At 39.8% G+C, this 15701-nt stretch overlaps 1 protein-coding gene and 1 long non-coding RNA gene across 9 annotated transcripts in view; one reads left to right on the top strand and one right to left on the bottom strand.

The window, feature by feature from the left end:
• The window catches only part of LIMCH1 (LIM and calponin homology domains 1), a 371911-nt gene that overhangs the window by 10771 nt on the left and 345439 nt on the right, over positions 1 to 15701 (bottom strand). For 6 of the 8 annotated variants that reach the window (XM_072620596.1, XM_072620601.1, XM_072620593.1 and 3 more), the window contains 7 exons: positions 13791 to 13831; positions 10917 to 11000; positions 7131 to 7223; positions 5168 to 5272; positions 3896 to 4011; positions 1403 to 1530; positions 154 to 277 (listed from right to left, as the gene is read on the bottom strand). In XM_072620596.1, the coding sequence (XP_072476697.1) occupies positions 154 to 277; positions 1403 to 1530; positions 3896 to 4011; positions 5168 to 5272; positions 7131 to 7223; positions 10917 to 11000; positions 13791 to 13831 (691 nt within the window). Of the gene's footprint in view, positions 1 to 153; positions 278 to 1402; positions 1531 to 3895; positions 4012 to 5167; positions 5273 to 7130; positions 7224 to 10916; positions 11001 to 13790; positions 13832 to 14600; positions 14676 to 15701 lie in introns of all 8 variants that reach the window. The other 2 variants (XM_072620594.1, XM_072620595.1) reach the window with 1 other exon arrangement.
• Positions 3192 to 14863, top strand: LOC140511466 (uncharacterized). The gene is made up of 2 exons (XR_011969564.1): positions 3192 to 3641; positions 14406 to 14863. It is a non-coding gene; the product is annotated as an uncharacterized lncRNA (long non-coding RNA).

The raw sequence follows: 15701 nt of genomic DNA, 5'->3' as shown, positions 1-15701 counted from the left end.
GGCTTTGGAAACCAGTCACCTGTCAGAACCTTATCTTAGTGCGAATGGGCGGAAGTCACAAAAAGTGACACCAACACTCCACGGTCTGTTTTTTTACTTCATTTTTCTATTTGGTGACTGAACTAAAAAAAAAGAAATCTACTAGGTACTCACTTCCTTCTCTCACTGGGAGAGGCAACCTGATGGTTGATGCTTTGATCTACCGGGAGGGTTTTCTGTTTCACATCTTCTAATGCATGTGACAGTGTAGGTGACCATGGCTGATTCCATGATGTGTCTGAAGTGGAGAGATCAGCAAAAAAAAAAATTCCATCAAAAGTCAGGCATACCAACAAGAACTTTTCAATCATCCCTCAAAGAAAATTTCAATCTACTTTTGGGGAAGTCAAACATAACCTGGAATGTACCTTCTAAAATATATCCTCAGATGTGGGCCACATAAAAGGCAGTGAGTAGTGCACTGGAGAAAGGACTGTATAGCACATGTCCATAAGTTGTGCCCAAATGTCAATGCTCAGACACACATCACAATCTACCAGTTGAGGCATCCATGTTGATACTGTTACAATAAATTCATTTATTCTGCCAAAAAAAGTTTATCTGGTCAACTTGTTTTATTTTGACTCTACGTACTTTCGCCATTCTAGCGTCTCTTTTCAGCTCTGCCCTGCTGACTCGTATGCTGACTATCAAGGAGGAAAGGTCTAGCAGAAAAATGACTGAATCTAGTCAGCAGGCCTTGCTTTAAACAGGTCCTGCCAATCAGAAACTGCATGACGCCTGGCAAATTATTTCCTCTTCCTGAGTATCAGTTTCCTCAACTAAATAAAATGAGGTTAGATTAGATGACTTCTAATTTGTTCGTTCTAACTCTAAATATAGGATTTTAAGAGTAAGAATATTTCCATGAGAAAGGTACCTCAGGCTCACATGCCACTCCACCCCCACCCCTGCCCTTTCCATGCCCCCACTAAAAACACAATTCCCAGTAAAGTAAAAGTGAGATGGAAATGGAAAGAGCAGCAAACTGTGCCAAGAGCACCTCACATTTATATGTGAATTTTGCAAAGCATTTTCCTAATAACAACATTGAAACAGAGAAGTCATTATGTCCATTTTACAGATGAGGAAACTGAGATTATGAATGGTTAAGTGGCTTACCCATGATTACACAGACTGTAGGTGTCTTTGTGGGATTTGAACCCATGTTTCCTAACTACAAATCCACACACTATCCATGACTTCATGCTGCCTCTTAGTATGGTGGAGAGCCATAATGTTTAGCTTAGCACAAGAAGGGTAAGAAAAACACACTATAAAACAATGAAGTTAATTTGTTCTGGTTTTTGAGAGGTCCTTGTTACAAACTAAGAAGTAAAGATTTATTTTCTTGTATTCTTACCCTGAGATAACTCTAAGTTCAGCCTTCGGTCTGGTGTACCGGGCTCGACTGTTGACAACTGATGGTCCTGATGAATTCCTTTTGGTACAGAGTTCTCTGGATGGGCTGGGGTCACCGGTGGTACAGTGCTAACAATAAAATCATGTGACATTTTTAAAACAGAAAGAAGGAAGACAACATGTGAGCAGAGAACAACCTTTGTAATCTGGCATGTTTGAAAAATGGGCAGGAGAGTTAATTGAAAGACTTACAGAAAGCAGGATTAACTAGGACTTAATTCATGCTGCTTCCAGCGGCCTCCCTCTTTTCATTTCCCTTGATCTTTTATCCTGTTAAGCACTAAGTGAAGGAAGAAGCAATGAATCTTCCTCATTTGCAAACAGCCTTTAGAGGCAGGGATCTAACATGCTCCCTTCCTCCCCAAAGAAATCAGCAGGAATGTAACTCAGCTGTTAGCAAGGTGTTCTGATTAGTCTTGGCACCCCTGGAAATAATTGCTGGGTGGTAGAGTTTATTGGGAGGTATCAGAAATGCTGGTTTTTAGAGTCTGGTAATTCCAACTCATGCCACTTTTACTATAGATTCTTACTGAACAGACGAAACAGCATTAAAATGCTTACTCTCTATTACTTACTACTCCTATGGATTCGTGATCTCATCCATCATTCTTGCTCTGTGACTGGGACACCTTTTCCAGTAACCTCATTCTGAGGTGGTATGGTAAGCTACTTCTCATGTGAAAGTCATTACTGGAGGTCTGCTTTGGCCTGCTTATATTCGCTGGGCATCTTTTTATTGCCCCCTCAATAACCTGCAAGGTGGTCCTTCTGACATCAAGATCTGTGGCTATACAGTATCACCTGAATAATACTGATGTATATAGCTGAGCAGAGAGGTAGGAGGCAGCATGGGTGTCGGAGCGGGGAGGGGACAACCTGGACCACTATCTCCTCTCAGATCCTCATGGGGACAGCCCAAGAGACTGAAGCCAAAAGCCCTGGGGAATACTAGCGCCCTCCAGACCAGGGCCTTGTGAGTATAATCAAGAGGATCAGTCTCTCAAAGTGGGGTGGGGAAACCTATGGCCTCGAGGCCACATGTGGCCTTCTACATCTTCAGGTGCTGCCTTCTGACTGAGTTCAAGTTTTACAGAACAAATTTTTTTATTAAAGGGATTTATTCTGTGAAGCTTGGATTCAGTCAAAGGGCCCCACTTGAGGACCTAGAAGGTTACATGTATCTTTGAGGCCAAAGATTGACCATGCCTGATCTAGAGGAAAAAGAGTCCTGAGGGAGATGGAGACTAATGATTACCTAGCAAAGGTGGTTAAGAGAGAAGGGATAAGAAAGAGGATCAAGACAACAGGGGCATACAAAAACCAAGGCATGAGAGAGTAACAAGGAGAAAGGGATGGTCAATAACACGAAAAAATAGAGAGAAGCTGAACTGTCTTTTCTACTTCACACAATCAAATAGATGAATGCACGTGAAAATACTCTGAAAACCACAGGGTCCTACATAAATGTGAGCCAATACAATAATGAAGTGAGAAAAATTCAGCATTGACAAGAGACACATTTCTCATTGCAGCCGTCACTGCTGACCTGGCTATTGTCACCACAGACTGGAAGAGTCAGGGCCAAAATATTTATGTGAATGAATCCAGCTGGGTGCAGAGTATTCCCAGGTCTCTGGTGGTTCTGCAAAGGTCTCCTCAGGGTAGGATGAGCATTCAGCTTGGATGGGGTGATTGTCTTAAGGAAGCCATTCTGATCCACACCTGCAACTGCTTTAGGCCTAAGATGGCTCTGAAATTCCAGGTGGTATATTGGCTCTGGGGATCCTCCAAAGTTTGCTTCTGCTTCTGGGGGATTCCTTAATAAGCCAACGTAGATTGAACCAGGCTGCCTAGAATCCCTGTGGAACAGACTAGAAGCTTTGGGGGCGAGGATCTGCTCACTTGGTCCTCATTTAGACCAGGAGCTGGAATGGAGTGATATCACCCTTCTATCAGTCTGTCCCTGAGGACGTGGTCTTGGGGACTGGTGCTAGGCTTCTGAAGATGTGAAGATTACTGCTTTAATGCTTTTTATGATTAGTGGTCTAGTGAAAGGGCAGTGGGAGCCAAGGTATGTCACAGAGACACCAGGCCACTCTTCTTCCCCTGGTGCTGCTGGTCAGTGGTCACTAAGAAACAGAGAAATCAGATGACTCATTCAATGGGACTACAAGAAAAAGGTAAAGCCATGTGTGGAGCCTAGGATAATCAGTACGGTCCTTTGTTAATACCTGTTTAAAAATGGCTCTCTCATTATGCTTAATATGGTATGGACTTCCACTTGATAGTCATTATAACATGTTAGGAAAGAGCACAATGTATCACTGCAATAACCTTTTCAAGGCTGATCATAACCTGTAAGCAGTGACCTAACAATGAGGCAGTTTTTTCTCAAAGATCGGAAGGCAGGGCTAGTTTGGACAAAGGTTCATACCTCTTTGTTTCCTCTAAATTATCACTCTTATTCTTCAGCAGCGAGTCATTTCCTTCCTCCCAGACTGGTCTTTGCCTTTTTTCTTCCTCTTTAGAATCTTCCAATTCCATCTTATTCTAGGAAATAAAAGGAGGCTAAGGGCAACCTGAAACGTGGAGCCTGAAAGCACAGTGGGCAGCTCTTGCAACCCCAACCCAGGAGATAAAAGTCAAATCATTATTCATTCATGTTTCCCACGATTCAAAGACCTTCAAAATTACTAGATGTCTCTAAGTCTGAATGAACTGTAACTACATTCTGTGCCAGTGGCATCAGTGTTTAATTTGGGGCTCTCTCAAAAGCTCCTGTCAGATAATAAAACAACCCTCCCATCCTGCCCCTTCCAACATAAAAAGGTTGGGGGGATGGGGAGGGAGAAGGGAGACAGGTTCCAAGATTGGCACCTCAGCACCAAAACTATCTGATATTTCAGAGGCATCAAGGGGTTGTGGATTGAGATTATGGCTCATCCAGCAATTTGGTGTTTTTCTATCCATTCTTCAGGGGATGCATTTTGGGATTAAGTAATAGGTAAAAATGAAAGATTTTCTTTGGCCTCACAGGATACATCCAAAAATTAGGCAGATTAAGGATTTCAAGAATGGGACTGAACTTGTTTTTCTTAGAACCCACGTGTAGTTGTCACACCCTCTGTTCCATCAAAATCCCAAGCACCTGGTATCATGACAATGGCAAGAAGACTTGCTCATTACTATAGGCCTTTACATGGTCTTATTAGACTCCTGTAAAAGGTTTCAGTTAGTCTGAGAGAGAGACAATCTTACTTCCTTCTACCTGGAAATTAATTCTACAGAGATGGGCTATGTGATAAAGTGAGAAGAGCACTGAATTTGAGGCTGGAAGACTTGGGTTTGAATTCCATATATTTCCTGTTGGGTCCTTGTGTTGTAAAATGAGGAGAAGCAGGATCTCTAAAGTCTCTCGTATGCTGTGTTACGTATGGGCCCAAATCTCTCTGAGTCTCAGTTTTTCTCCTCTCTAAAGTGAATATATGACTACTTGCACTGCCTAGCTCATAGGCTTGGTGGAAGGAAGTACCTTTGTAAGTCTTCAAGCAGTACACAAATGTGAGTTTGACTATAATATTGCCTCTGGCAATGACTGGGACACACAATGGAAACTGGTGGAAACTGCAGTTTCAGTCGTTCTGTGGAATGGATGAAAGAGTCCTAGCTTCCTAAGTTTCCCTAAGTTTCCCATCAGTAATCTCACCACTGGCCCATTTCCTTCCGTAACAGAGGAGGAGGTAGAAATCTGGTCAGCTGAATTTGAAGAAATTGTGAAGGGAACCACCGTGTCTTCAATAATCTTGCGTTCCTAAGGAAAAGGAACAAGGTTAGCCAAGGAGAAAGGTAATTCAAATGTACATGTCAAGAGGGCACTTTTTACCAGTGAACTTTGGAAACAAGTGGGAAGATTTATTTTATTCCTCACAGCTTTTCAAAAGGATGCAAACAACATAAGGCAAGGGTTTTTTTTTTCCAAAATGCAAATGAATTAGTATGAAGGACCCCTAAAGACTAAGCCTAATTTAAAATGCTCTTAGGTAGTAGATTAAACATAAAATCTGCTGTTGCTAGAGAGAATTCACAATGATATAAATGATATGAGAACTGAGGATGCTAGGCATAAAACATGGCCTTTGCATCTAATATGAGCTGGTTAAAATAACACTGAAAACACACTAGCTATACCCCATATTAACACTGTCCCAGCCAAATGATTTTACAATAATAGCCCTAATAGAGTGCCACCATATCTCCACTTTAACTTTATAAAGTTATCTATCTATCTATCTATCTAAACTTCTAACTTTTTTATGTCTTAGGTCAATCATAAAAAAAGTCTCAGCAGCCAGTATTCCACAGCTGGGTCAGTTTTCTTGTTCAATGCCTGCTTTCCAAGCTGCCTTCAATTGCAGCTGGGTGGTCCTAATATATCCAGATTCTTTTACTTAAGAGTCAGGCGAGGTCTGAGTTCAGATCTTGCTTCGCAACACTTAGGAGCTGTGTGACCCTGCACAAATCACTTCACTTTTCTCATCATCAGTTTTCTCTTCTATAGAATGGGGATGCTTATAATACCATTTCATGCAGTTACTGTGAGGGGAAAATGATCTAATGTATGTAAAGTGCTCTGCAAACCATAAGGCATTATGGAAATGCATCCATATCATCATCATCATCCCCTCTTGTCTTTTATCATTTATCTTCCCACCCTTACTGGTTCAGCTCCACTCAGCACTGCCCTGGTGCCCAGCTTACTTAGCACTCCCCACTTGGATTGCTCTGCTTAGCTTAGTACCCCTTGGCACCCATTACCTTATCTTCTAGCCATTCCCAGCCTAAGAATATGTAGTCCTCAGCAACATTTCCATTCTATATTCGTCCCCTAATCCTCTTTGGACTGGCCTCCTTGAAGGTAAGGAAGTCCTTTGCATTTCTTTGCATTCCTAGCACTTAACTCAGGACCTGGTACATAGTAAGAGCTTCATAAATGCTTACTGACTTTGGCGTTAACCACCCTAATACTGCCTTGCTGAACCCTGTGGTCCATGTGGCATATGGATAAAAACTGCTGAAGTTGAACCCCAGCTATGCGATCTTTTTTGTAAAAAGAGAGAATTGAACTAGTGATCCCCAAGGACCCTCCTACCTTTGAAGCTAGGATCCTCAGATCTCACATTTAACGACGTTAGGCAGTGTGTGCCTGCATACAGTCTTCTTAGTCACAAAGTAAAGATAGCAGATCACACAAATCCAAATAATTTTGATAAAAAACAATCCCAGTTGGATTATTTTACTGCTACCCACCATGCTTACTATAATGCTATAAAAATGATTTCTTCACTTCACCTGTACAAACCAAACCAATCCCTAATCAGATAGGTATGTTCTCACACATAGGCTAGGCTACAACATACACACTAAGAGACAGAAAGTTTTAAACCTCCCATTATGGCTCAAAACTGTCTTTATTTTTAGAGGAACCAACTTACTGGGATTTGTTGTCTAGAGGAGAATTTACTGCCAGACAGCTCTTCTATACCCTTTGCAAAAGGGCTGTCAGTGATGGTGATGGCCAGATATCCACCAACCAAGTCAGAAGACCGAGATTTTGCTGAGTTGTGACAGCGAGCTCATTTCACAGTCTACTTCCCAGTAATTTTTCTTACCTCCTCATAATATCTACGTTCTTCTTCTTCCACTTCCTTTTGTGCTTTCTCCCATTCTTCTTTCAGTTTGTCTTGTTCCTTCTGATATCTCTCCTGTTAGGGGATATTTCAGTAAAATGGACTGAACTGAGCACCTCATACATCATTGGGAGTCATTGAGAAACAAACAAATGAACAACCCTGTATTCTATGTACAATATGCTACAAAAGTTACCTCTTGCTGAGATGTAATAAGTTGACTGGAAGACATGGAATGAAACAGGATGAGATTTTTGTGGTCATTTACACTATTCAAGCAGATGAGAAAAATACTAAGGATATTCAGCTATATCTGTTAGGAGTTTTCTGTAGACATGCTTATCTATGGAATACTAGTTTGGATCCTAACTTATGGATGTGGAAAATTCTATGAAAAATGAAAACAAGCTAAAATTCACCTTGAAGAGATTGCGCAGACTAATGTGAAAATATCTTTAATAAGAATGTATATGGAGAGCGTATATCAGATTGCACACTGTCTTGGAGAGGGAGGAGAGGAGGGAGATGGAGAAAATTTAAAACTGATGGAAGTGAATGCTGAAAACTAAAAATAAATAAATTTTTTAAAAAACTGGAGGAGATGGGAATATATTGTTAAAAAAAAAGATTGTTCACTAAAAAGTAAGCCAAACCTATAGTTTACTTTAACTAGATTGTTCAAAAAGGCAACACAGCACAGTAGAAAGAATAGTAGACTTGGAAGAGGACCTGTGCTCTAATCTTGGCTCTACCCCTTACTCGCTGTGTGATCCTGAGGGGAGATCTCTTCATGTCTATGAGCCTGAATTTTCTCATCTGTAAAATGTAGTAAAAATATCTGCCTTAAACTAACTACCCCAAACAACTAAGTATGTGCTTTGGAAAACTTCAGCAGCAGTTTTATAGCAATATGTGAGTTCTATATTCAAATATAAACTTGGGCATTGATCTAAAAAAAATAAGGTGCTACCAGGGTAGTTTAATATATAAAAAAAAGTCTTTTATGGTTTTACAGAAAGTGGATAAAATGATAATTAGCCAAGTATCTGGATTTCTTTTTACTTTATATTTTTCCACCAAAATGGAATTTTTTGATCTCAACAACTTCTGAATTAAGGGAAGTTTTTTAATGGCCCATTAAAATGTTATCAGGATTAGAACTGCCCTTCTTGTTTTCAGAAATACTGCAATCAATCACCACATATAGGGGAACAGAAATGTTCTGTATAAAGAAGTCTTTAAAATTAATTGAAATATTTAACCAGCAGTCTTGACCAGGAAGAAATTAATAAATTGATGCAAAAAAAATTGCAGCTAAAATTTAAAAATGGTGCCTCAACTAACTCTTCAATGGCTAGGCAGAATGAGGAAGGGAAGGAAATAAACATTTATGTGCTTACTACGTAGTAGTCACTTTGCTAGGAATTTTACAAATATTATCTCATTTGATCCCAAAACAATCCTTAGAAGTAGGTGCTATTATTATCTCCCTTTACAGCTGAGGAAACTGAACTTGCCCAGAGTAAGTTTCCTGCATAGCTAGTTAAATGTTTGAGGTAGGATTTGAACTCAGGACTTCCTGATCTCAAACCCAGAACTTTATCCATTGCAGAAATGCTGAAATGTGGAACCTCCAGCCAAATATTGTGACTAATTAAAAACAAGTCATTCCTTTTTATCGTTCTTGAGCATCCTTTGGAATACTGAGCATTCGCCAATTTTGCCTCCTACCATAAGCTACCATCCCTGTAGGAAAAGTACATACCTAGATTCTTTAAGACTTTTCTTACTCCTGTATCTCTTAATGCTCCAGAAGAAGCAGTGCTGGGCAAGCCAGATTGTCAGCTGACTAAATCCATTTCTGAAATCCTGACTTTTCAGTGAAGTCTTAGAAGAATGTCAGCAAAGATTCTGCTTACAAAACTGACCCTAGCATCTCAAACATAAGGACAGGTATAGCAAGCAGAGTTATGGGCTTGGGAGCTTTTATCCATCCTTTAAGGACACAATTCAACACAAACCAGTCGCTTCCTTAGCCAAGACGACCAATGATCAGCAAGAGACCTGAATAGCTTTATTGTGCGTGCTGGTAAGATACATAGATTTCTCTTACTCTATGTTTGCTCTTTGTTGCCAAGGAAGACCATGCCATCAGAGAAATGATGACATGACTTGCAATTGACTATGTTTTGAGTGAGGGAGGGCTGTGTAGGTTACCAGCCTCACTTCTCCTCCAGGGCCATCTGAATCCAGTGACCTCATATTCTTCAGGATGACTGGAGATGACCCAGGATAAGGCAATTGGGGTTAAGTGACTTGCCTAAGGTCACACAGCTACTGAGTGTCAAGTGTCTGAGGTGAGATTTGAACTCAGGTCCTCCTGACTCCTGCAGTGGTGCTCTATCCACTGCACCACCTAGCTGCCTTCTTACTCTATGAAGTACCCCTGTCCAACACCCAAGAGGAAACTAGGTGAGGGATATAAAGGCAGCTATTAGCTGAGAGGCAAAGTGTGATGAGGATCTGCAGCAAGAATCATCTTGGGCACATGAGAAGTCCTTTTCCATACACTATGGCATCTCTGGTGTAGATGTTTACCATTTAACTGGGCAGAAGGCCAATAAATAAAATGTGGAAATTCCAGAAGACAAGCACTTTCCATCTTATCAATTTTATGAGCAGAAAAGCATGTGACTAGAACCAAGTGAACCAGATTTTAAAGAAAAACTGGGCATCTTTCCTACAAATACATTTGCTTCTTTAAGTCATAAAAAAATGTTTTATTTTCCCCCTGCTTGCTCCAAGTTAAAAAACTCACCAGGCTTTTCAAATCCTTTAAAGCAGAACTAAAGTCTTATTTGATTCGGTTGACTATTTGCAATAGTTTTGAAATTAATTTTCTAAAAGTAAGAATATTTCAAAAATGTAAGTTAAAACTGCCTTAAGTATTATTTTCTGAATGACATAATATAATTAATGCCTCTGAAATTCAATGTTCATTTCCTGTGGTGGGTGTTGGGGAAAAGACTAAGTCAAGAATTGAAAGGTATGGAATTTCCAGGACTTCTTTATTAAATACCATCTAACTTTTTTTTTTTATTAGAAGAGATGTGGTTCATAGCTGGATAGTGGAGTTTTTGTAAACAGAACATTTCTTTACCAGAACTTGGACAGAGACCATAAACTCATTTCACCAAAGTTATCACACAGCTGTTTGGGAACTGATTTCTATTGCAATCTTGGTTGGAATTTGATTAGTAACCAGGGGGGAAGAGATTTTATCAACCATTAACAGGATGACCTGTTTTGACCATAAAATGTTAATATGTGGATTTCCCCACTTCATAGCTATTCATGCTAATAGCTGTTTTCTCTAAACATGAAATGAGGTGTAATGATCATTGATAAAATATCAGATTAGTCAACTGATAAGACTATAATCTTACACTTAGAGACTTTGCTCTGAAAGGCATCATGGTATGTAATATATAGAGAACTGGATTTGGAAGTCAGGAAAAACTTAATTTGAATTCCACCTTAGAGACTTACTAGCTTTGTGACTGAGAGGAAGTCACTGAACCTCTCTGTGACTCATTTTTCTCATCTGTAATATGAAGGGGTTGAGCTAAGATGACCTCTAAGGTGCATCCCAGCTTTAAATTTATGATCCTATGATTAAAAACTACTGAAGGCAAACACAAAGAAAATGAAAAGTCGAATTAAAAACAAACAAACAAAAAACAGCCGATAAGCAAAACCCAGCCATACCTGAAGCAAACGTTCCTGTTCAAGTTGCCACTTCTCCTGCCGGCGGCGCTCCTCCTCTGGATCCCATGCCCACAAGTTGAAACGCTTAGAAAAATAAAACCATGATAGAATCCAGCAATATATCTCAAGAGCAGACAGGGCCAAATGAACACAATTAAGCTACAGTCTAACGCCCAAGTGAAAATGCTGAAGCTGAAGTTTTTAACATTTCTAAAGGCCTTTCCTGGTTGGTTAAAAAGCTTTTCTATTTTGCCCCACTCTGGTTTTCTTCCAAGATGCAGGCTGGATTCAATGAGCCCTTTATGAGTTAATGAATGCATACAGTAATTAGCTCCTGGCACGAGATAGCTTTTGCTTCATCCCCCATAGGAATGACGTTTAAAATCTGTTAATATATCTGGGCACAGGATGTACATGCATTCAGAACAAAGACCCCAGGTCAGTTCACATATATCAGACCAATCTTATCTGGTGTTTATGTATGCAGTAACACAAAGAGACATGGAACTTAACAAAACATGGAATAAAGTTAAAATTCTGCTGAACTCAGCAGGGAAATTACATTTCTGTTAGCTAATCATGAAGTGAGTTCAGCTAACCCAAGTGGAATTTATGTGGGAACTTTGGCATGGATCAATCATGTCAATTTCTTGTAACTGGAGTGGGGGGGGGGGGAGAGAAAAGGAGAGACAGGGAGAGAGAATCACAGTCCCCAAGAAAGAGCCTGTAATAAAGGGCAGAATGAGAGATGCAGCAAAAGACTGGTCAATTAGGAAGGACAGTTACAGCCTCTTCAAAGAGGAAGCAATGAAAAAGAACCAGAAAAACATCACCAGGATTGGTCTTTGTTCACTTATTTGAAATGCATTTATGAAGCTGTCATATGCAAAGTACTGTACTAGGCACTCCGACTGATATAAAATGAATAAGATATGGTTCCTGCCCCTAGAAAATTGTAGTCCAGTAAGAGAAATAAACACGTATACAGACCACTATGCTAAAAGCTAGCAGGTAATAGATGCCACGAGTGGTCCAAAGGCAGAGCTGTAGGATTTCAGAGGAAACAAAGCTTATCTTTTAAAAAGTCCCTTATAATTAGTAGCACATCTAGAGACTCTAAGTTCATTATTTTATAATTAAATGTTTATTATCTTCTAGACAGGAGAGAAAGCAGGTGGCCTCATTTTTTTTTTTTTTTTTTTTTTTTTTTACCAAAAGGACATTAGACATGCAAGCTCATGGATGCTTGCGTGAAATATTTCTTTAGACACTTCTTTTCCAAACTCAGAAAGATACATCATTTCAGTCCCTTCTCTACCAAGCTAGCAAGCGTGATCTATCTGGTGGATTCTGAATTCAGTTAACACCAGAATGAAAACCAGGGGGCAATTTGCCTGTACAAAAGAATCACAAACAAGCCATGAGACCCTTTCTAAACATTCTAGTCTATTAGAAGTAGAATAACAACATGGGATCAAGCCTTTATGCCGGCAAAAACATGACTGAGTGAACCAGCTTCTCAGATGCCTATCAGATTACTGTAGGCTCTATACTACATCTCTACATTAACCAGATTGTGGAGTCATGGTATCAAGGTGCTCAGAGCCATGGGGACAAGTATAAATAATGGCCCATGCATTGGGTCCAAGGTTTCTTGGCCTCAGCTAGGTTTTAATACCATTGTTCTTAAAAATCTCTAAACTGGGAGATGGACATGGGCCATAGCCACAGCTAAAAAGTGTCATGGAGGAAAGAGAACCTATTGAGTTAGTAGGTAGAAAGGTAAACTTTGAGGAAGTATTGTAAGATTCAGGGGTGGGGAACCTGCAGCCTGGAGGCCACATATGACCTTCTAGGTCCTTGGAAATGACCTTTTGACTGAGATTTGTTCTGCGAAGTTTGGATTCAAAGGGCTGCACTTAAGGATCTAGAGGGCCACATGTGGTCTTGAGGCTGCAGGTTCCCCACCCCTGCAAATCTATGGTGATGAGATGAGAGAGAAGGGTGGGAAGGAGAGAAAGTAAGAAAGAGAGAAAGAGAGAGAAAGAAAAGAATACAGAAAGAAAGAAAGAAAGGAAGGAAGGAAGGAAGGAAGGAAAGAATAAGAATGGTTCACGGATGCTACAAGGGGGCAAAAAAAAAAGCAAGCCAGAGGTTTATGAATTGATTGGAAGTGAAAGGAGGGGCAGAGGATCGTCTATTTAGGGGAGAGAGGGGGATAGAATTTTTAGGAAAAGTTCAAATACTTGAGGGGTTTTTTTTCAGCATGGTGGTGGATCCTCATTTCCTGGCCTGACCCCTTGAAATCTCAATACAAAGATAGCAAAAAACTGAGGCCTAGAGAAATTAAGTGTCTTGTCCAATATCATAGAGCTAGAAAATGGCAGAGGTAGGAATGAATCCAATTCCTCTTATGCCAAATCTGGCACACTTTCAAGAATATCAAGGTACCTTTTCATGGTGAAGCTTCCATGATCCCCTCTATCATCAACACAGATATATTTTTCTTATTAAAAAATTATTTTGAATGAATGAATAAGTTCACATACTTCAAGATTTTTTTTAATATTGGCTCCCTGTTTCCTATTTATTTTTAATAGCTCACTTTATAGTTTATCAATTCTAATTGAAGTACACCAGTTATATGTACAATGACAATACTGCATAATGATGAAAAGCCTGCCATATTTAGACTCCTGGAAATATGAGTAATTTCAGCATCCTGCAAATTTTGAATTATTTTCATTCATTCATTGCTCCAGTTTCCTTTTTCTTGATCGGTAACATGCAAATGAGGTCCCTTTAAATAAATCAAGTATCCTATTCAGCCAGCATAAATATCACATTTAAAAAAAAATAAAATCAATTACTTACAGGTGTACTTGCAGGTGACTTCTCACTGCTATTAGACTCCACTGTACAAAAACAAAAAACATAAAATGAATTGCTTCCAATTTCCTTTTTTCTTCTGGTGAACTGCACTTGAGATTCCTATGCTGGTTAAAACCAATTACTGCTTTTTCATAAGCCAAGAGCATTAGAAAATCATGATGAAGTAGACCACAGAAACAGGGTGGACCCAACACCAAGAGAAGGTAAGACTGATATGTAACATATGTATACATTACTGCATAAATTAGCACCAGTTTCTAAACTATAGGCAGCAACTATTCCTTACTTTGAAAAGACAGAAAATTTCTGTGATGCACATTGTACTCTGGCTTATGTCTTCTCTCCTCCCTGTCCTACAGGGGGAACTATTAAGCAGAGAAAAGGCAGAAGAAAAGACCTCGTGCCACAGTTACCAATAGAACCATTACCATTGGATAGTAAATGCTTCTGATCTCCGTTTAAAAAAAAACAGAAGACGAAAAACAAAAATAAAAAATATACATAAGTAAATGACATGGTGTTCTTTTAGGGTTTTAAAAACCAAACCAAAATGGGTCTGGCAAAATGATGAATGGTTTGTTTTGTATTTTTTTTAAGGTCTAGAAATGTCGTAGAGATTCAATGCTGAAGAAATAGCTCTTTGCCAACTGTGTGCCAGAAACAAGCACTTTTCTATGAAAGCAGAAGGGGAAACAAACACCAGTCGTTATTGATTCACCGCCCCCCATAGCAGGTACTCATGCCTACTCAGTGCGACAGAAGAAATGTGCAACTATTCGATACGTCAATTACCTGACTGGGAGAAAAACTGTGAACGTCGCCAAGAGTTCCGAACCCTAAGCGGAACAGTGGCTGTGCCAGGCGACTCTAGAGTGGATGTTAGAACAGAACAGATTACAAAACTTAAAAGTAGGAGGAAAACGAAAATGAACCTTGAGAGAGGGCGTGAAAGGGTGTGTATGCGTGGGGTCCTGGTCATAGGAGACACATGGATTGAGGTCAAGAGAATTTGAAAAAAGAATTTCAATAAAATGTGCACACAATTTGAATGCTAATGCCCCCAGGGTAGTATCTGTGAGTGAACCAAATGCCCTCCACCAAAGCAGACCGGCAATTGTTCAACTTGGTCTGAGAGATGCCTGTACCAAAAGGTGAAATGACTTACCCCATGTTGATCAGATAATATGTTAGGAATGGGATTTGAACCCAGGGGGACAAGATAACTGTCTTTAAGAGTCTGAAAGGTGGTCATGTAGAGGAAGAATTACATTTGTTCTTCTTGGATCAGGAAATTGCTAAGAGGCCAGTTTCAGCCTGTAGTATGAAACAAATTTCTAACAATTAGGATGGCCCAAAAGTGGAATGGCTGCCTTTAGTGGGGGTGGGTTTCTTCTCCTTATAGATCTACCAGCAGAGCCTGCATGACCACTTGCTGGATAGGTTTTATTGAGGATCCCTTTTGACTATAGATTGGATTGGATGGCCTTAGAGGGTTGGTTCCAAAGCTCAAATTCTGTGATTCTGTCTTCTGACTGCAAGTTCAGCACTCTAACAACTATATCATATGCTGCCTCTCAAGTAGTATTTACAGATATAGTAAGGATTTTTACATCTAGACCTGTGATTTTATTGGGACTGAGAACTCCCAGGAAAAAAACTTCATAAATTAACATTATCTAGGCCGTACTGAATTTTTATTTATTTTATTATTTCCCAATTACATTTTAACCTTAAGAGTTCTGCAGACCACAGTTTTGACATCTCTGCAGTGGAATCAGTAAGTCCTGAATTCAAATCAGGCTTCAGACATACTAGCCGTGTGACTCCAGGCAAGTCACTTAACCTCTGTTTGTCTCAGCTTCCTCAACTGTAAAATATGCATAGTGATAGCAC

This window comes from Notamacropus eugenii, chromosome 6 (assembly GCF_028372415.1).
Source record: "Notamacropus eugenii isolate mMacEug1 chromosome 6, mMacEug1.pri_v2, whole genome shotgun sequence".
In the NCBI taxonomy this organism is placed as follows: domain Eukaryota; kingdom Metazoa; phylum Chordata; class Mammalia; order Diprotodontia; family Macropodidae; genus Notamacropus; species Notamacropus eugenii.
This window is presented reverse-complemented; position numbering and strand designations above follow the sequence as displayed.